At 42.0% G+C, this 22,630-nt stretch overlaps 1 protein-coding gene across 1 annotated transcript; it reads left to right on the top strand.

Annotated features, from left to right (window-relative positions):
• Positions 1-1,730: 1,730 nt before the first annotated feature.
• LOC140697744 (uncharacterized) lies at positions 1,731-21,466 on the top strand. The gene is made up of 3 exons (XM_072965937.1): positions 1,731-1,736; positions 4,263-7,062; positions 21,375-21,466. Exons 1-2 carry the CDS (start codon positions 1,731-1,733, stop codon positions 5,775-5,777), a joined length of 1,521 nt encoding a protein of 506 aa, XP_072822038.1. The 3' UTR covers positions 5,778-7,062; positions 21,375-21,466.
• The last annotated feature ends 1,164 nt before the right edge of the window (positions 21,467-22,630 follow it).

The following is a 22,630-nucleotide window of genomic DNA, read 5'->3' on the forward strand; positions in this document are numbered from 1 at the left end:
GAGGTGAAACCAGACTCAAGACTCCTAATCCTCAACCCGATGAGCTTTCCAGTCTATTTCAATGCTCCTCCAAGCGCTCTGAGAACACAGGGGCACTTGTTAAACATACTGGAGGCTCTGGCTCACAAGGCTTTAGAAGGGTCTGGGAATCTGTAACTCTAACGAGAGTTCCAGGCAATTCTTAAGGGCAGGCAACTATGGGAAACGCTGCTTCATCTCAAGTGGCCTCCTTAACCTGAGGTACAGTTTGGATGCTCAGCTGTCGGTTTCCATTAATACAGTTAAGAGACCATCCAGGGATCAGAGGTGGGTGGCGACACATTCCCACACCAACAGCCTCCCGTGTATATAGTATGTTTCAATGAAAGCGCTCTTAGGTCAGTTTGACCAGAAATACACTTAACAGCAGGCAGACAGGCAGGCACAAAACCAATCATGCAACATGTTCTTAAAAGTGCAGTGAAGTTCTGTCTTTAGAAGTCTGACAAGCACCTTGCATAAAAGGTTCATTTGGAAAAGATATTCTGATATCAGCATCAGCCAACCCTCTGGTTGGGTCAGGGGAACAGTCCATTGTGAGGTAGGTCAATGCAGCCTGTCACCTAGAGCATCACCCAGAAAGTATAAGGCTATAGTGTCTGCCTAACACAGACACTACAAACTCATACCTTGCTTATGTAAAAACAGTGCCTGTACAATCATTCTGCCAACTAGCTATCTTGAACACCATTTATCACACCTATAAAAATTATATACATTCTACCAAGGTTATCATGTACAGGTGCACAGGCTGAGAACCACACCAGTTCCATAGGTACACAGTTAATATACACTAAGGTATGAATCCTGCCCTCTATAGTTGTGCAACACAACAAATCTCCCTGAACTTAGTATACTTTTAGAGTCAGGGGAGAAAAATCTGCTTTTCTGGAACTGTAAGAAAAAAAGCCAGCAAATCATCCTTTTTCCTACTCTATTTCAACAATTACAATTCGTATTCACTCAGGAAGCAGTTTTAAGGTGAAGTTCGGGACTAGAAATCAGAAGACTCAGTGTCTGTCTATGTAGACCTCTTACTAGTTCCAAAACTTCCATCCTTTTGTCTATTAAAATGAATATAATACAACCTGGACTTCCTGCCTCACAGGTTTTGAATTAAATAATGAACACATTCTTCCAATTATAAAAGTGCTACATAGTACAGAGTTATTATTAATTATAAAAAGAAACAAATCACACAGGGCTTAAAAATAAAACAAGGCTATTAGGTTAAGTGTCTACTGATTTCTGTAGAGCAAAGTCTGTTTTGATTGTTTACAGAGCCGAGATGTAACTACCCACATTTCTGGCCATTGTCACTATTTTCAATGGGAACTTATTTTGTCAGCAAAATTAATGAAGTTTGACTTTTACAGAAAGGAGCCTACTGGTGGTTAAGCTCATAACCTTAAAGGGGTAGAAAGTTTACTTTTTCATTAGTTTTTAAAGTAACTGTCTTGTTCATGTATATTGGCAGCAGTCAGGTTTTCATAGTTATTCTTCCTGACACTGAACACCAAGAAACTAAACATTAGTTCAGTTCAAGTATCGATTGAGCTATCACATTCCAGGCACTGTTTTAAACTTGGGATAAACACAGATGCAGGCATCCTTGACCTCTGGAGTGCGCAATGTAGCAGAGGGGAGCAGAAATGAATACACGATGTCAGCCCACGCTGGGAAGCGCAGAGATGGAGGTACATAACAGATGCCCACACTGGATGCCACGGGAGCCCTCCCTCCAACCTGGGGGTGTCCGGGAAAGCATTAGGGGAGTCTTTAAGGATAAATAAAAGAAAAGGAGTAATGTGTGTCCCCCCCCAGTTATGACAAAAAATTATTTTGGATGACTATCTACCTATGAGATTCTGAGGAATGGCAAATGTGATGAAATACTTGTCAGAATTATTGAGGCAGGGCTGGCCCACAGGACTAAAATATGGTTTCTGCATTGTTAAGATAAAGTCATTTTTTTCAAACAGCTCCACTCACACCGCTGATTATGGTATTGCCCCATCAGGCAGTGAGAGAAGGCGCACTCTGCCACTGCGCTCTGGCTTCTGGTAAACAAGTTCAGTTCTCTTACTTACTCCTTAGGAGACTCATTAAAAGTTTGTCTGACAAGTAGGATGAAATTAGCAGTCATCGTTATCCTTGGGACTGTTTATGGAATGTATCTAACCTTTGTAACCCATTCCCACACGACCCTAAAAAGGAAGGGATGGATACATGCAGTGGGACAGCAGGCAACCCGATCAGAAGGTCTGGGCTCCAGGCCCAGCTGTGCCATCAGCCCACTGCCTAACCTGCAGTGAATCACCTCAGCTCCCTTGGACCTGATGTCCTCTCCTGTCAAGAGTTACTGAAATAGATGGCTCTTACAGTCAGGTTCAAGTCTAAGTGTCTACTCGTCCATTCTAAGTGGAGCATGTTACTCCCTAGACCTGCCTAAAAAGGGACCAAAGTGATTTTAAAATGTAGCTTTTACACAGGAATAAGGACATTTTACACAAGAACAAGACATTTTCTTTAAAAAAAGAGTTATAACAGAGTCTAAATAAGATGAATGCATAGATGCTTCATGACTTTTCAGCACATAAAAAAGTTGTGTGTGAAGGACAAAACCCAGAAAAACTAAAATCTTTATAGTTCAGCTTTCTTCTCTATGTGTGTACTTCTACTCTCAGACATAACTGTATTCAATAAAAGACTTCCTTCTCCATCATAAAAAAAAAGATGAGCCAGTTTTCCTGGTAGGAAATCAAAGCCATTTAAGATTCAAAAAAAACTTGTGAAAAGTTTTTTTTTTTAAAGACAGTTTTAAAAAGCGTTATTTCAGTCACTAATTAGGACAACCTTAGTTAATTCATTGGATCTGGGGGATTCTGACTATGAACCTTAGCTCTTGGTGCACATGTATGCAAAGAGAGAAAAGTGATATGTTTAAATGTAAAACAAAACTAGCGAAAGAATGAGGTTGTGTCCTTCGGGGAGTTTTTTCCTGGTTTTCAATTCCCACAATAGATCAGTTCACCTAGCAGTCAGATCTGCCTCATCACAGCATTCCACAAGGGTGAAATTCTTGTTCATCCACACACAGACACTCTACACAGAAAGGGCATGGAAGCAACCAGTGACTGCTGAGATGATCATGACATTCCACTAAGACAGTATATCCTGATGCATAAGGTCATTATTCACATTACGTAGATATATTCTGTTTAGGTCCAACAACTTTATTAGGCCACTTTGATTTCTCTCCCCTTTCTGACCTTTTTTGGGGGGTGGAGGGGAGGAGAAGCCGGGAACTCCTGGGTAGGGAACTGCCCACAACTTATAAGGATGTGTTGACAGCAATATCAAAGAGATGAACTGTAAAATGTAAAACCATCACATGATAACTTCACAACTTGGAGAAAGATGTATTATAGCAAACAATCTCGGTGGTATTAAAGCACTAAAAACTTGAACTCTTCCAGTTGTAAGGTAGTAAAATATAGCTAAACTTTTCTAGCAAGGAGAAAAAAAAATTGAAAACCAGCTATTCAAGACTGCATATGAAGTGATTCTAAGAGAGGCAGTATTTCATCCAGAGCTGCTGAAATCTAGGCGTGTGTTACACCAGCACCTCCCCTCCCACTCTGCAATCCATCAACCATCTCCACTTTACACTTAGGATTATGATCAAGTCCATGTACTAAAACGGGAGAAACCACACAAACATCACACTGAAAGTTTCTCTACTTTGGGCCAGCAGGAAATTCCAGTTACTTCATTCACTGGGGCTGGTTAAGCTGCTAAAACGAAATGGGTGCTTAGAAAGATCACTCCGTCAGGACAGAGACTTGGTTTTCAGGGTTGGAGGAGGTCAAACAAAGACGAATAGGATTCTGAGTCTCAGGACAAGGTCAAGGCCCCTTGAATTAAAGACCTGGTGGGTCAATGAGGGGGATGGGGGTCGGAAAGCGGCAAAAATTAACACCAAAAAAGAAAACCCTGAACTAAAAGCATACTTTTGTTTGAAGGTAAGAGCCCCAGTCAGAGGGGTGACTAGCAGCCCCAACGCTCGCTGAGATCCTCAAGAGATTTTTACAAACGGATCCTCCTGAAGTCTCAGGGACTGGAATCATTCTAAATCCACATCTACATTGCACCTGGCTTCTCGAACTGGCCACCTTCCTCTGACCCTTTTCCCACGACCTTGGCTCCTCCTCTGTCTACAGCACCCCCGGGGCTCCTCTCAGCCTTCCACACAGACAAACAGAGAAGGACAAGACAGAGGGACGGGGCCAGCCCAATTCCCATACTCCATCGAGGCGGCCTGGAACCTTCGCAACCCGAGAGTGGAAGAGCGCCGCGCGCGCGCCCGCCGGCCACCTGCACGACCGCCGGGTCCGGGTCCGGCCGTCCCCACCCCAGAGCCGGACCCTTGCGCGGGGCCGGGGCTCCGGGCTCCGGGACTCCGCGCGGATGCCCGAGAGCCGGCCGGGGGCCGCCAGGGGGCGGGAGGGAGCAGCCGGCCGGACGCCTCCCCACCTCGTTCCCCTCCCCGGAGCCGCCCGCCACTCACGGATTTTCACTCGGCGGTGGTCGAGGCGCGCGGCAGCGGCGTGCAGGGCGTCGAGGCGGCGGTGCAGCGCGGCGGTGCGGCGGCCCAGGGCAGCCGCCTGGCCCTCGAGCTCGCCGAAGATGTCCCCGGCGCAGCGCGACAGATCGGCGAGCTGCGCCAGGAGGCAGACCAGGGCGTGCGAGCTGACCTGCTCCAGCGAGCGGAAGAGCGGCGCGCCCGCCGCCCCGGCCGCCTCGGGCGGGCGCAGCCGCGCGGGCTCCACGGTCCTCTGGTGGAAGGGCATGGCGGGGCCGGGCAGTGCGGGAGAGCGCAGCGCTCAGTCCGGCCCCAGTCGGCCCGGGGCGCGAGTCCGCATCCAACACAAAGAAAAGTCCGGGCAGCGGCGGGGCGCCGAGGGGCAGCCGGGCAGCTCCTGCCCGTGGGGAAGCGGCGAGGCGGGCGGGCGGGACTGACCGACGGGCGGGCGGGTGGCGAGGCGGAGGAGCGGCGGCCGCCCAGGGAGCCGAAGGGATCCGGAGGGTCCGAGCGGCGGCCGCCTGGCGCCCGGAGGCGTCCTTCCAGCCGCCGGGGTTCCCGGGCCGCGCGGCGAGAGGAAGTTCGAGGAGCAGCTCCCGGGCGGGGGGCGCGGCGGCGAGAGGAGACGCGAGTCCCGCTGAAGTTTGCAGGGAGGCAGGAAAGAGCCGGCGGCTCCTTCCCTCCCTCCCGATTGGAGAGGGAGGAGGAAGCGGGGGAAGTGCCGCCGACACCGGGCGAGAGGGAGGGGAGGCGAAAGAAAGGAAAGGGGGAGGAGATAAGGGCTGGCCCGGGGAACCACCTGCGGCTCCCGCGGCCGCCGCGCCTAGCGCCCGTGGGGAGGTGGCCCCGCGCCTCCGCGAACCCTGGCGGGCCGGGCACGGCCGCCCAGTCTTGGGGCTCCCACGTCGCCGCCCCACTTCCCGCCAAAGCCCCCGGGCGGTTGAGCAGAGGCCTCGCCCGCCCCTGGGCCGGGTGCGGAGAGGGGTGGGGCGCCGAGGGGGTGCGGCGAGCATCTCTCTGGCTGCTCACCTGCGCTTCTGCCCGCAGGGCGGGGGTCAACGCACCCCGCCCCCTGGGAACGCCTCGAGGGTTCCCGCTGGGCTATCCCAGTCCCCTTCTAGCCAAGGCTTCCGGGCTGCTTCGGTGTATCTAAAAGCGGACACCGTTAAATTCTACCAGTGGCCAGGGGTTCTGTAGCCGACTAGGAGTCCGCGCGTCCCAATTTGGGGGACGAGGAGAAGGGGACTCTAAGGACTTCTTTCTGAAGGGGTTTCAAATGAGTTTCTCTTAGCTAGATGGCTCCTCCTGTGGCTCCCTCCCTTACAGCTGGAAAGATCCTGGCTGAAAGTGCCGAATCTGGGTTTCTTCCCCCAAGTGTGAGAGAGAGAGGAGAGAGGAGAGAGAGAGAGAAAGGTGGGGGATGAGGTGGACCGAGGAAGACATTTAATCTAAATACTATTGAGATCATGGTCATGGGACACCCCACTAACTCAAACTTTCTTGATCAAAAGTATTTGAGGAGACTGAGTCCAATATCCTGAAGCTAAAATCCCACTGGCCTCATCGCTATGTTTGCTCAGCAAAGGAATCTTGGTTCTTTGGTTTCTGTCCCCCAAGTGACCCGAATTGCTATGCTGCTTGATTTGGGAGTCAGTCTCCCAGAGCTGTGCCGATTGTACTACAAAGTAGACTCCCTCTCTCTGGAGACTCGAAAGATGCAAAACACACAGGCCTGCGAGAGCACCCTCAAATGAAAGTCAGGAGACAGAAATGGGTTTTGGTCTTTCCCCGGTTGTACAGCTGATCATCTTTCACGATATGGGCAAATAACGGTCTCCTGATCACCCACTGACCACCTTCAGGTCGTTAGGAGGCACAAAGGAACTGCTGCTGTCCGTGAAATAAAAATACTCTGAAATTTATGACGTGCCATAAAAACATCAACTATGGTATAAAAATGTGCCCATTCCCTCAAGAAGTATTTGTTGAGCACCTGTGTATGAGGCACTGGCTAGAAATAAGGTAATGGGTAAAGCTGGCTCCACCCCGGCCATCACAGGGCTCCCAGTCCAATGGACTACAAATAACATTTTTGAATTCAGAAACCGTAAGATGCACCTAGTTAAAGTGTACAATTCAGTTTATTTTTTTTAGTATATTCACAGTGTTATTAGGCAAACATCACAACTTTGGAACATTTTAATCACCTCCTCCTCTATCCCATCCCCCCAAAAAAACAGTTCTCTTCAGTACTCACTCATATCTCACTGTCATCACTCTGATCAGACACCTACCTCCTATCTTTGAATGTAGGTCCTGATGGGGTGTCTGGAACTGCGGCAGGATCTTGAGACTATGAGAAGTGGACCAGGAGAATGAACACCATCACACTAAGACTGAACTCACCCCATAAGGATGACCCCATGTGCACTTAACAGGTAAATCCTTGTGATCTGGGGAGGAGGAAAATTAGCATCACTTGGGATCTTGTTAGAATACAGACTCTCAGGCTCTACCTCAGACTGACTGAATGAGAATGTAGCTTAACAAGCTCCCCAGGTGATTCAGATATATTTTACAGTTTGAGCAGCACTAATTCAAACTCCTGTTGGTTGCATTTTTCCGTTACTTCAGTCAAATACATAGGAGTTTATGAGGGGAAGAAGTAGTGGGTGATCAAGGGATTGAGAGAATTAAATGAATCTGGAAGGATGAGACCAAGAATACAAATGAAGTTGCCAGATGGCCTAGGTCTCAGTAAGGAGAGAGCAAAAATCATCTATCTGGAGTGGATATAAGAAAGGGGAAATGGTGGAGAGTTCCTTAGCAACTCAGCAAGTGGTGAATAACAGAATTACTGGATGACAGCCCAGGTGAGTTGGACAGTTTGAGTAAGAGGCACACAGATCTAGTTTTTCCTGCACTCTAAAAGCCCCAGAATAGAGATAGCAGTTGTTTGCAGATTACCAGAGTGGGAACTTCAGGGGTATCAAGGTCATGATTAAGATCATCATTAAAGGAAACTCTAATTCCAAAAGATACATGGACCCCAATGTTCACAGCAGCACTATTTACAATAGCCAAGACATGGAAACAACCTAAATGTCCACTGACAGATGACTGGATAAAGAAGTTGTGGTATACATACACAATGGAATACTACTCAGCCATAAAAAAGAATGAAATAATGCCATTTGCGGAAACATGGGTGGACCTAGAGATTATCATACTAAGTGAAGTAAGTCAGACAGAGAAGGACAAATACTACATGATATTGCTTATATGTGAAATCTAAAATATGATACAAATGAACTTATTTATGATACAGAAACAGACTCACTGCTTGACATAGAAAACAAATTTATGGTTACCAAATGGGGAGGGGATGGGAAAGGGATAAATTAGGAGTTTGGGATTAGCAGACACAAACTATTATACATAAAATAGATAAACAACAAGGTCCTACTGAATAGCACAGGGAACTATACTTAATATCCTGTAACAAACTATAATAGAAAAGAACATGTATGTGTATGTATATATTAATACATATATATGTATAACTGAGTCACTTTGTTGTATACCAGAAATCAACACAATATTGTAAATCAACTATAGTTCAGTTTTTAAAAAATCATCATTAAAAGGCTGACTATGGAGTATGAGGTGGATTAAAGAACAAATACTGGAGAGTGGAGAAAAGGGAACCCTCCTACACTGTTGGTAGGAATGTAGTTTGGTGCAACCATTATGGAAAATAATGTGGAGATTCCTCAAAAAACTAAAAATAGACTTACCATATGATCCAGCAATCCCACTCCTGGGCATATATCCAGAGGGAACTCTAATTTGAAAAGATACATGCACCCTAATGTTCATAGCAGCACTATTTACAATAGCCAAGACATGGAAACAAACTAATTGTCCATCAACAGATGACTGGATGAAGAAGCCATGGTATATTTATACAATGGAATACTACTCGGCCATAAAAAATAAAATAATGCCATTTGCAGTAACATGGATGAAATTGGAGATCATTGTTCTAAGTGAAGTAAGCCAGAAAGAGAAAGAAAAATACCATATGATACCACTCATATGTAGAATCTAAAAAAAAAACAAAAAATACCCACAACCAAATGAACTTTTATATAAAACAGAAACAGACTCACAGACATAGAAAACAAACTTATGGTTACCAGGGGGGAAGGGGGTAGGAAGGGATAAATTGGGAGTTCGAGATTTGTATATACTGACTGGTATATATAACATAGATAAACAAGTTTATACTATATAGCACAGAGAACTATATTTGATATCTTGTAGTAGCTTACAGTGAAAAAGAATATGAAAATGAATATGTGTATATTCATGTATGACTGAAGCAATGTGCTGTACACCAGAAATTGACACAATATTGTAAACTGATTATACTTCAATAAATAGATAGATAGATAAAACAATCTTATGGTTACTGGGGGGAAGGGGTTGGGAAGGGATAAATTTGGGAGTTGGAAATTTACAAATATTAACTACTATATATAAAAATAAATTAAAAATTTCTTCTCTATAGCATAGGGAACTATATTCAATATCTTGTAATAATCTTTAATGAAAAAGAATAAGAAAATGAATATATGTCTGTATATGTATGACTGGGACATTATGCAGTACACCAGAGATTGAGAAATTAAAACTGACTATACTTCAATTAAAAAAAAAAACAAACAAAGAATGTGGTGGACAAACATTAAGAACATGGCCTGAGTTCAATGGGAGAGTTTCAAGCATGCAGTCCTGGGAAGGTCCAAGAGAATGTTCAGTGGCTGCTGAGGAGCAGAATTAAAAATAATCAAGAACATGGTGGTTAGAGAATGGGCCACCAAATCTGAAATCCCGGAGCTAGAATGATGACTTAATGATTATGTGAATTAAAAAAAGAACTGTTTTCAATGAGAAAGGAAAGCAGGCTGCATCAAGCAACCAGGGGATGTGTATTCTTAATAATTACCCAAAAGGTAAAAATTTATATCTCCATTTAATGGAAGTAAAATATTCATCCCATTTGAAACAAAATATTTTCTATGGTGCTCAATAAATCTTTTCTTCTTCCTATATTATTCAGTAAACCTGAATGACTCAAACTGTAAATGACAATAGGTATGGGCCTTCACCTCAGGGTTGATGATAAAAATTGATGTCAACTGTATCAGTTTCCTCAGGCTGCCATAACAAATTACAAACTGGATGGCTCAAAACAACAGAAATTTATTATCTCACTGTTCTTGAAGCTAGAAACCCGAAATCAAGGTGTCAGCAGGGCCCTGCTCTCTCTGGCACCTGTCAAGGAGAATCCTTTCTTGCCTTTTCTAGTTTCTGGTATTTGCCAACAATCTTTGGTGTTCCTTGGCTTATAGGCTGAAGTATCATTCCAGTCTCTGCCTCCATTGTCACATGACCTCATTCTCCCCATATGTCTGTTTCTGTGTCTCTCCTCTTCTTATAAGGACACCAGTCATATTGGTGGGCCCATGCTACTCCAGTAAGACTTGGTCTTAGTTTATTATGTCTGCCAAGATCCTAATTCCAAGTCAGGTCACATTCTAAGGCACTTGGGGAATAGGACTTCAACATACATTTTTAAGGGACACAATTCAACCAATAATGCCAACAAAATGAGATGACATAATCAAACTGTTTTTAGGTTAATTATTTAGACCAAGAGACTCTTCATGCCTGAATTACTACAGGCAAAAAGCAATGGCCCATTAAACTCCCAGGTCATGGTTCGGGACCTTATTGGGTGAGGCAGGGGGCTCTGGAGAAGGGAGAGGGGGTAGAAACATGGGGTCATGCTTGTATTATGGGCTCAGTCCCAGCATTCCTGTCATTTGTTCCAGAGCAGCCATCACCCCTCTTCCTCCATTCATAAAGTCAGCAAGGGACTGGGCTCTGCCCTTGACTCTCCTGCATCAGCAGTCATCAAGAATTCAAAAAGCAAAAGAGAGCCCTGAGGTCCGAGTCTACACACATATGTGAAACCATGACTAGCCCTCTGTATTCGCACTTTTTCCATTAACTTACCTGAAGAGGGAATAAAGAGAAGTCCTGTTAAATCAATTCCAGGACCAAAGTGGTAGAAGTTTATATACTTTGTAAAGACTCCTAAAACGAATGGCAGGTAAAATCAGAAATCCTGATAGAGTGTATAGTATTTGTCTAACTTTTTGATATATAGTACAAATTGTTATTATATTAAAAGTCTAATGGTTGATACATTGTTAGTATCATCTTACTCAGAAGGGGGGAAAAAGCAACAAATTATCATAATGTGAAAAAAAATAGGCACTGTTGGGTATAGCATGTAATATTCTGTCCATGAAATACTGTAGTTCATATGCTGGATTTGTCAAGCGATAGAAATTTGTCTAGTCAGTCTGGAGACTTCTATAAACTCCAGAGTCTTTTCTGCTTTTATCAGACACCATGGTACTTTCCCCCAAATTAAAAATAACACTGGTCTTTGATTAGCCAGAGAGATCTTCAAATGCAAATCTGATTATGGCCCTCAGCTCGAGAACCTTCAAAGCTTCTCCAATACCTTGAGGATTATCCCTAATAAGGGGCTTAAAGCCTGAGGGTGCAATCATGCCTTTCTCTCCAGCCTCTATTTCCCGCCTCCACCCTCCCCATCACCTGAGACTCTGGCCACACAGACTCAGTGTTTTCTTCAGTTAAAGCAATCTCTCCTTCCTCTTCCTCTTCCTCTCTCTCTTATTCTCTTCTTCATAGTTACCTTGGCCCCTCCTCCAGATGTTCATTCACATGTCACTTCCTTGACTAAACTTATCCTCACCTCCCTAGCCAGGTCAAGTCCCCCCATTATCAGGTCGAGTACTTCTCCTCGAACATATGAGAGTTTTGTATTTATATATTCATACCATTTTAAAATTAATATCTATATTAGGGCTCTGAAAGGAAACAAATCAACTCAGATGGTTCAATTAAGAGACTTTAGCAAAGACAAACTGCTGCAGAGATGTGAGCAGGTTAAGAGAGTCAACAATGGATGCTGAGGCCCCCTCCCCCAGGACTAGGAGTAGTGGGAAGGCTTTAGGCCCTCTCGATTTGAAGGGTGTAAGGGGAGCACCACCTTGGTTCCCTCCAGGACTGACCTCACCCACCAGCAGTACTGGTAGCCAACAGGTATTAGCCAAATCCCTCTCTGGATCTTGTCCTCCACAAAAATGAACTTCCTCACTGAAGACATGCCCTTCTCCAGGGGCAACCACACCAATGACTGGTCTACACAGGTCTGGCCCTCTTGCTGTAGTGACAATAACTGCAGGGCCATCCCAGCTCCTTCTGCCCAGTCCTGCTTCCCTCACTTTCCCCACCCCAAGTAGCGACCCCAAGCACACTCCTCAGCAAACCTCCTACAGGCAGGGTATCAGAGTCTGTTTCCCACAGAACCAGATCTGGAAAAAAATCCAGGGGACGGAAGTGTTAGCCAAGCACCACAAGAGCTAGTGCCATGAAAAAGGAGGGCACCAGTAAACCTGAAGAAGTACATTCACTGCCAAAAATGTAGCCCCTGAGCAGGGAGGGAGTAAGGAAGAAACAGGCCCACCTCTTCTCTCTCCTCTTTCAATCTCTTGCCTGTACTTAACACTGGCGGAAGCCACTACGTTTTGTCATCCATAGGGATCAACATCCTGGCTAGAACAGATCAGATGACAGATGCCGGGGGCAGGGGCAGGTGCAAATGGAGGTTAATCAGAACAGCCCACATGTTTTGCCCCTCAGCATCCATTTTTGCTCTTCCCTCAAATGGAGAAACTCTGACCCCTAATGTGTGGGAAACACCCCTGGCTACTGTCAGTCACAGGGTGATACATATTCTGAGCAGAACCTAAACTGTAATGTTAACTACCTTCAGAATCTCATACCAGGTAGCAGGAAAGGGAGAGGATAGAGAAAATAATCAGTTGGCGTAAGTTATGCACCCACCTCTATAACTAGTCTTGGGGTCTAGGCTGATAATCATAACCCCCTTCTTCTACCACCCATTTCATGTTCTCTTTACTCTGGGTCAGCACCTGTTGGAGTAAACCAAAACTTAATTCCTACAGGATCTGATTCATAAGAACAACAACTTTCCATTGACTGTTTTGTATAATAACAGCCAAATTTCTCCTTAGTAAGCAGCCAATACCTCCAGTGGCAAGAGGAGCCCCAATTAACCAAGAGGGTGGTCTTAGTTTCCAATTTAATGGAACCATGGGTACCTTCTCTAGCAGAACATAGGCTACTTTTCCTACTTGTGAACAAGGACTTCCAATGAGAGGCCAGCTAGCAAGGGAGACTGAGAGATGCTGAGAGAGAGGAATCAGCCTTCCCGAGCATGAAGGATGGAGGAGAGGATAGACAGCAGATAAAAAATAACCAGCACAATGAAAAGGAATGGAAGAAGTGGCAGCCACCAGGGAAAGCAGGGGCCAGGCGGAGGGGTTTGCCATCTAAGGTATGAAAGCGATCATAGGTGAGTTGTGAATATAACAAGTTAAAAATACAAATACTCATACCCATTGGCAGATGACCCAGGAAACATTCAGCAAGTAGACAGAGCTTAATGCTCAAGGGAGGAGAAGAGGAGGCTGGAAAATATGCTTGGGGGAGGTGCTCACAGGGGTGGTAAGTGAAGTCTGAAGTAGATGAGGTTTAGAGCCAACAAAGACTGATAGAGCAGCCTCCTGGAGACCTCCTTAGAGCCATCTTCATCCTCACAACACTGCTGTGTAGAAAGTAAGGTTGTCTCCCATTTTTTTTGACATGAACAACCAGATTCAGAAAGATTAAGTGACCTTCTCAAAACCGCATGGAGGCAAGGAGCCTGGGTCTCCGGGGATCTCACCAAGGGACAGCGAGAGGGACAGGGCGTTGTGCTTCTGAGCACCTCTGTGTTGCAGGGATTGCACCAGGCATTGTGGGCAGATGATCTCAACTAATCCTCATGCAACCTGAAGTCAAGTTTTATTGTACCCACTTTAGAGATGAGATAGTTGAGAAGCTCAGTGAAGTTAAGTACCTTGCCCAAGATCACAAAGCTAGGAAGCAACACAACCAGAGTTTGAATCCAGGTTAGGCACCAAGATCCCTAATTGTTCAACTGTGTCACACCTTAGTGGGGCCCAGAATACATTTAACTAGTGACTCTCAGTTACAAGAAAAGACTCTCATTGAGAAGACACTCAGAAACAAGATCCAGAAAAATAGAAAAAAGTTCCTCAAATAAGACTGAGAAGGTCCAAAAATAACCTTGGATCTTGGAAGTCAAGGAAGGGGAGACTTTTTCACTGGGAGAGGATACAGCATCATGGAAAACACAGTGGATTCTACTAGTTCCAGAAATGCTACAAACTGGCTGTGAGACCCAACACCAATCTCTTCGCTTATCTGGGTCACTGATTGCTCATGTCGGACAGAACAGAGGCTTCTCCTCTACCTACAGACCTACCTGTATACGTACACATCACTACCTCCATTTCCAGATGGACATTCTACCTGACTGGGCTGGGAAGGACTCCATCTGTTCCTGCATGTCCAACAACTTGCTCCTACAGTTACCCCTTTTTTGAATCTTTGATCTCTCTTTCTCCCCATTTGCTGCTTGAGCATTTAAAACACACTCATATCTCTCTCATTAAAAGATAAAAACTCTCCCTTTCATCCTGTTTTTCATCATTTCTCTCTCTTTCCCTTCATAATCAGGCTTCTAGAATAGTCTGCATTTGGGATCTCCTGGTCCACAAACCAAGTGACCACAATCTGCTTTTTCAAACATCCCTCCTTTGAAACGACTCTGCTGAGGTCATCCGCGACCTCATGCTTGCTTTGGCCATTGACTCTCTTGCTGCATCTCATTTTTTGACCATTTCCACTTTCTTAAAACTGTTCCCAGGATTTTGCCATGCTTCTCTTTTATTACTCACTCTATATCATATTTTCCTAATTTAGGAGCTCAAAAGCTATGAACATACTCTTTAGAAAATGCACATATGCAGGAAATGTGGCTTTTATTTTCCTGAACCTCTAAAGGCCAACACATTGGTCCTTGAGGAGTTAATGTACCTCAGTTCACAGAGGCTCCTGGAGCAACTCATTCAGGCCTATGACTTTCCCTATGGCTTAACCACCCAACTCTCCATCTTTAACCAGGGTTCGTGTCTCCATGCTTACCACTTACCAGCTGTGTAGTTCTAGGAAAAGCAGTTCTTCACTTATATCTCTGTTCCTCATGTGTAAAACAGAGATCATAACAGGATAATCCTTACATGGTTGCTGTTGAATTACAACCTATAAAGTGCTTAGACGTGCCTGGCACATAGTTTGTTGGTACTTAATAAATGTTTGTTATAAAACTAGATCTTGAAAAAATACCATATGATATCATTCATTCCACATATGTGGAACCTAAAAAAGAAAGAAAGGAAAAAGAGGATACTAATGAACTCATCTACAAAACAGAAACAGACTCGCAGACATAGTAAACAATCTTATGGTTACCGAGGGAAAGGGGGTGAGAAGGGATAAATTTGGGAGTTTGAGATTTGCAAATTCTAACCACTATATACAAAAATAGACTAAAAAAACAAATTCCTTCTGTATAGCACAGGGAACTATATTCAATATCTTGTAATAACTTTTAATGGAAAACAATATGAAAGCAAATATATGTATATATATGCATGACTGGGACATTATGCTGTACACCAGAAATTGACACATTGTGACTGACTATGCTTCAATTAAAAAAAAAAAACTAGATCTTGATTTCTCTTTTTCTTTCTCTCTTTCTTTGTATCTCTTTCTTTCTTCCTCTCTTCTTTCTTCCATCCTCTTCTTTCTTCCATCCTCTTCTTTCTTCCATCCTTCCTTCTTTCTTCCTTCCTTTTCTCCTTCTCTCTCTTCCCCTCTCTCTTTCTCCTCTCCTTCCTCAAATCAATTTACTCAGCTGCTAAAGGACAGTTTGACCTGAGAGTCTCATATAAATGTCCAAAACTGAACTTGTCTACTCCACCACCCAAACCTGCTTTTCCTTTAGCATTTCTTCTACGTGGACTACTTCTTACAGCACACCAGAGAGTCCTCCCTCCAGAACGACACCCATCTATCGATCCACATTTTGGGGATACAGATGTTCAACTGGCTAGAAATCTGCCACCCAAATTATATTCCTTCATCGATACAGGAGTCGATCAAAGGCCTTACTGAAACCATGTTGCCATTCTGTTCTACAAGTAACCAATCTCAAGTAGTAGTGAAGGAACTGTGATTCAAAGAGAGAAAAACAGCTGTAGAAAATGAAATGCACCCAATAAATAGCCTTTTGTCACCTCAACCAGAGCAGTCAGAAATAACTTCTTTACAGTTATTCAACTATAATGCATGAATTTTACAAAGAACAAGGTAAATGAAAACCTGAATCAGAATCAGGGTGGAAACATTTCTTCTCCATATCTTACTGAAAAGAAATTGGAAGTTACCAGTATTATACTACATATTATTTTTAGCTTGTTGCTTTCATATTTATACTTTGGTTAACTGTTTAGTAAACTGTATCAAGTTCTTTCTATAGTATGGATTACTCTTCCCTGCAGAGCTGTTTTTACCCAGCGGCTTTTAAAAAAACTCAGCTGGTCTTCATCAACTGACAATACAAGAAACAGCTTATAAGCCCATTATTTTTGTTTGCTATGAATATTGTTTACTACAGCTTCATTTGAAAAATTCCTTTTAAAACTTATGTTAGGAAAAGCATTCCTTCCCAGAAGAAATGAGCTTTTCTCTTTCTCTCTCTCAGAGTTAATTAAAAAAATTCTAATGGACCAGGTCTTTTTTGGTTTCTATGAAGCTTCAAGATAAATTTGTTGTTTTATTGTAGTGTCTGTGCCCTCCTGGCCAGGATATATGTGTTCTATTTACACCCTCTCTCATCACCACAATTATTAACTTTCTACTCTATTTTCCATGACCACACTTTTAAAAAATCCTATTACCATTTATTTACTTTTTTACGTATGTTATCTGGTGAGCTGCTTCAAATCCTTGGTTGAAAAAGGTGAGATATGCATTAAGTTTAGAGTAATTATGAATTAAGTATTTCATATGAGTGCCATCATTCCCAATTAACTTGATCCTATTTTATTTTTTCTGTAAAAAAATTTTGTTCTTCCAGTTTTATTGGAACACAATTTGCATATAGCATTGTTTACAGTGAAGGTGGACAGGATAATGATTTGACTTACATACACCATGAAATGACCACAGTAGGTTAACACCCATCATCTCATATAGATACAATATTAAAGACATAGAAAAAAATTTTTTCTTGTGACACAAACTCTTAGAATCTCTTAACAACTTTCATCTATAACATACAGCAGTGTTAATTGTATTTATCATGCTGTACATTACATCCCTAGTACTTGTTTATCTTAAAACTGAAAGTTGGTACCTTCCTTCTTACTATTTTTAATGTTCTAAGGTTGCAAATATAGTTTATGCATCACCAGTGGGAGGTACCTGTACCAAATAAGGTCACTTGGTAATGACAGTGACCACCCTGCTGCCCAGACTGGACAGACTGAGCAATTCCTGCCCTTTCTAGACGTGCCAAATCATCTTATCCACACAACAGGCTCTCTTTTCTAGTGTCCATGCTCTAAACATGGATAAGATGATGAGTTGGGTCAGATGAATTTATCACTTAATAAATTCATATTATTTTCCTTCTCCAGCTTCCAATTGAGCTTCCTCACTTGGCCATTTAATTATGTCATCCTTTATCTTCAGAAAGAAGACATGGGAAAAACAGGACCAAATATTAGGCTATTAAAACTGTGTACCTGAGAAAAGGAAAAATTGAGAGACCAATTCCTTAGAGTCAAAATGGAAAAGTAAGGACATTCTTATTTCAGGAAGCTCTGAAAAAAAAATTTCTTTTAGAATTACCTAGAGAGATTGCTTGTATTTCCTACATGCAGTATATCCCTAAATTGTCCACTTCTTTATGATCATGGAGAGCTAAGAGGCATGGTCAGGGAAACTGTTCTTTCCCTCTTGTGGACAAGTTAAGTTTAGGTTTTTTGCTTTTCTCTTTTTTTGTTTTTGTTTTGTTTTCCATTTTTTCAAACACTACTTAAACCTAATATATTAACGTAACATCCCTTAAGAAAATAATTCTGTAAATACAAACAAGGTATAATTTTGTTATGAAGTCTCTAGAAGAAAAATACACCGAGGGGGGAAAAATGCTTTCAGATATGTATAATCCCTCATTTCCATTTTCCTCACATCTTGTGAAAGGGCTACTTGTAATTCTGGCTATTTCTTCTGAAAAATGCAAAGTAGTAGAATTTTTAATTGTTCTATCAGCTTTCAAAAAATAGACATCATAAGGTAACACTCTCAATAATAGAATAATTCATCATCTTGTGCAGGTAGCTGATTATTTGTAATATTACCCATCCTCAAGGATCAAACCCAAAGAGCTTTTTCATGAGTTTGAGAAACTGGAGCATTCTCAGAAATTTTCACAATAATATACATTTAGTCAGGGGAGAATATACCATGAAGGTAACAATGCTGAATCCTCAGGGCTCCTCACTTGATTTGCCCTTGGCCCCGGGAGGGCACATGACCAATGTGTTCACAGGGTCACATATTTTTGTAAAGTTTGCAAAAGTCAATTATTTGGTATTCTTTTTTCTCAAAGAGGGACTCCAAAATTGCATAAGCTTTGGGCTGCAAAGCTTATGGATCTAAGCCTCATCTCAATGGAAAGTAATCTAGCAGTCTGCTTTTCTCCAAAGTAAGACTGTAACTGTATCAAACCAGCTCTCTTCCATAAAGTACTGTTTTAATTGCATAAGACTGAGGAAAAGAATGTTTGCTTATTTGGATCATTTATATTATGTTATTTTTAAAGTAATATGTAAATACAATTTGAAAAAAATGCTCTTTTAATATTCAAGTAAGTTCAACTGCAATTTGAATAACTAGTTTTTAACATCTATTAATGATTTAGCCATAACTCGCACTTTCTAATAAACTAGGAGAACTTGGCAGTAATTCAATATACAATTGAGATTTCACAGACATGATCAGATATTTAAAAATCTGTGTCCATAAAGAGTTGAAATAATACATCTCCCCAGCATTTCCTCTTCCAGAAAAACTATAGTTTTTAAAAAATTGAACATAAAAAATTACATGTCCATTATAACCTATTCTTAAGGAAGCGAATATTTTATCAAATCAGGACATTTACAACATATGATAAGTATCTTTCATCACAAAGCACTCTTTCTGTCATTTAAATTCAGCAATTATAATCCTAAACTATGCTTGTTAATCTTAGCCATAAGGAAGTTAGAAAAAATGTAATTCATAAGACAGCTCAGTACCCCAAACCACCTAGATTCTTGCAGGCCATAGTCAACAACTCAAATTATACTGAGAAACAGCCAGGAAGATAAAGGGAAATGTAGAGTACAATTCTGAGCAAGTTATAATTTTATTCCTTGAAGCTTGTGCCTCTCAGCCAGCAAGTGGCCCAACTATGCCTGATCTGTAGCTTTCAAAAGGTCCTTCAGAGTGTGTTGCAGACATCCAGCCCCAAGCTCACAGAGGCCACCTAGTATAGTGCCCCAAAGCTCTCCTCAGTTCTCTCCACAGTAGGTGCTCACCCTAAATATCTCTTTAACGTGCCACGAAGTTGATGGCAAGCTTGAATTGATGATCTATTGTTCAGGTGACCTTGCCCATAATCCACACCTGAGTCAACTTCTGTGCCCCTTCCACAAAGTCACTTACACCTGCATTGTGGTCCCGATCCCATAGTCAAAATAAAAGATTCAGTGATGTCTTTCTGTTCCTTGAGAGTGAAGAGGTTAGGTCAAGGTCAAGTGTCTCAACCTGAGGGTAGGGAAGAAGAGGAGAAAGCTGACAGTACCAGAAAGTGTCCTGATGTTGGAGTTACAATAGTGACTTCCTCTTTAAAAGTTATTGACATTTTCGAGGAACATACCATGTGCTGGGTATTATGCTAAGGGCTGTGCCTGCATTATCTCATTTAAATCACTACATACAGGCCTGTGAAGGAGGTTTTATTATTACTGCCATTTTACAGGCAAGGAAATAGCTTCAGAGACTCTGGCTTTAAATTCAGCCTGTTTGACTCAAGAGCTTGGATTTGAACTCATTATGCTAGTGTTTCCCAAAGTTTGAAAGAGAATCTCTGGCAATCTGTGACAGGATTTTATTTGGTGCACAGATGCTTCATTAAATATTGAGAAAGCCATGTTCTTTTGAAGGTCTTTCGATCCCTCTTTTCCCATCGAAGAGAAAGGCTCAGGTTGGTGCTGAACTGTCAGTATCTAACCCTCGCTGGTCTCTTTTTGTATAACAATGAGACCAAGCCACAGGCTCAGCCTTCAGCAGGCAGTGGTGTCCAGCTGGAATTTAACAAGGATTTTCATAGTATTTGTTTTCATATATTTTATATTTATGGAATGTGATACAGGTCTTTCACCAGGATGTAAAACAAATTTTTCTCTTTCAGTAAATATATTTAAATAGTAAGCATATTTAAGAAAATATTAACTACATGTGATGTTCAGCTTTATGGCTAGGCTAGCATCCCTAATTATCCCATCAGACACTAATCTAGGTGTTGCTGTGATGGTATTTTGCAGATGTGACTCAAGTCCATCATCACTTGATTTTAAGTAAGGGAAATTATCCTGGATTATCTGGGTGGGCCCAATGTAATCACAAGGGACTTAAAGGGAAAGGAGAGGGCAAGAGAGTCAGAGAAGAAGACGTAAGGACAGAAGCAGAGGTCACAGTGATGCAGCCGCAAGCCAAGGAACGTGGGCAGCCGCTAGAAGGAGAAAAAGGCAAGGAATGGATTCCCCCTAGAGCCTCCCAAAGGGATGCAGCCCCCTGGACACCCTGACTTTAGTTCAGTGAAACTGATTTTGGACTTCTGACCTCCAGAACTGTAAGAGAGTAAATCAGTATAGTCTTAAGCCACTAAATTTGTGGTACTTTCTTACAGTGGCAATGGGAAACTAATACATTAGTCTGATGTTTGCTAGGTCACACATGACAGAGTAAGGAAGATGGTGCTAAGTTACAATACCTACCTAGAAACCAAGGGTCAGACTGCTTATTAAATGGTTTAGAGAGAATAGCGATCTTCTCCCCAAATTTTGAAATACGTTAGTTTGTGCCTGTTAAAGGTTATTGGTGCACAGTAGGTGCTCAGTATCCACCTGGGGAGTGAATGGATGATGAAAGGTGAGGGAGCGAGGGAGAAATGTTCCCCTGTGAACATGCTTTGGGACTTGCTCTCCTCTGCAAGATCTGTGTTTGCCACGTGAGGAAGGCCACTTACCTCAACAAGAAAAGTAAAAAGGTTGCCCCTGTCACTTTCAGGGAGCAGTCTTAGGACTGAAGGTTTGCTGCTGGTAAATGAACTGCTCCGCCAATATCCACCTCCAGGACTTTTGACACTCCAATCTTTTCGTGGTTAGTTTCAGGTCCAACCACCTGGTGGCTGTAACCCTCTGGGATAGCAGTTGCTTAGAAATTGTTCTTGTTCCTGACTTATGACTTCTTTAAGCTAAGCTTCTGATTTTGTCCTAATCTCTGTTTCATTATCTGGGTGCCGGTTTCATTCTAGTCTGGACCTTCAACTCTTATCTGAACTCTTCGGTGTTACTCAAGGATGACGTTTAACCCACCTCAAGCGTGGACTTATGGTCATGCCACTGCAGCTCTTTTCTGGACTTCAACTTCAGAACCAAAGATTGTTTATTTTCTTATTTTTACATAGTATAGAATAATTTATTTTAATAGTATTTATAAATAATACCTGCAAATCTTTTTTTAAAATTACATAGTACAAAAGAGTATTTAACTCATCTTGAACCCCAGTTTTCTTTTCCAGAGGTAGTTTTGTGTGTGTGTGAGAGAGAGAGAGAGAGAGAGGAAGTTAAAGAGAGACAGAGACAGAATTATTCTTTTTTTTCTTTTTTACTTAAAATATATAATAATAATAATAATACTTCTTAGGGTTGTTGTGAGGATTAATCAGTTAAATGTTAGTTCACCCCTTGGTACTAAATGAGAGTTTGTTAAATAAAATATATAGACTCTTTTAAAATGAAATTTCTAAAGACTCTAATAGATATTATTTAAAATCAACATGTTCCATGATTAATTTTTATTATTTAATATTCTTCTAAAATAATATGTAATAAATATATTTTATACTCCTATAATCAATATAAATTTGCAATCTTGATTCTTTTTTAAAAAATTATTTATGTAGAGCTTGCCATTAATAATTCAGTCTGTAAAACCTTTTAACTTTGTATATTCTAAAACATATATGTCATAGTTTGTGTAACCTGTTTCCTGATGTAGAGCATTTGTGCTATTTCTGAGATTTTGCTATAATATAGAGCACTACTAAAATAAAAGAAGCTTAAAATGAAGAGGGGGTCTTAGAAGGTCACATTTTCTTAATACAGATATACTCAATGACATTCCATATTGCCCAGCTGCTGCTGAGCACATCTATTGAAAGTCACTGCTTCACAGAAGATTCCATTCTATTTCTCCATTTTGAACTCTTCTAATACAAAGATATGGGGTTAGTGTATCTTTAACCCCATAACTTGCTCTTATTCAGGCCTAAATCTATCCAATCCTGCACTTCCCGTCTGACCGCTAGATCTGAGGTCAAGACTCTCATCCTGTGCCCTAACCCCTAGGCACCCAAGATCCAGCAATGACACGGACTTTTAAAGTAAAATGTCTAGTTTTAATGGAACATCTTTTTAAAAGACATATAATATGCTTAGTTTTGATGCATTTATATTTTTATAAAATGTTGGACAATTCTATTTTCTAGCTAAGCAAATGTAAAACAAA

This window comes from Vicugna pacos, chromosome 8 (assembly GCF_048564905.1).
Source record: "Vicugna pacos chromosome 8, VicPac4, whole genome shotgun sequence".
Taxonomy (NCBI): Eukaryota; Metazoa; Chordata; class Mammalia; order Artiodactyla; family Camelidae; genus Vicugna; species Vicugna pacos.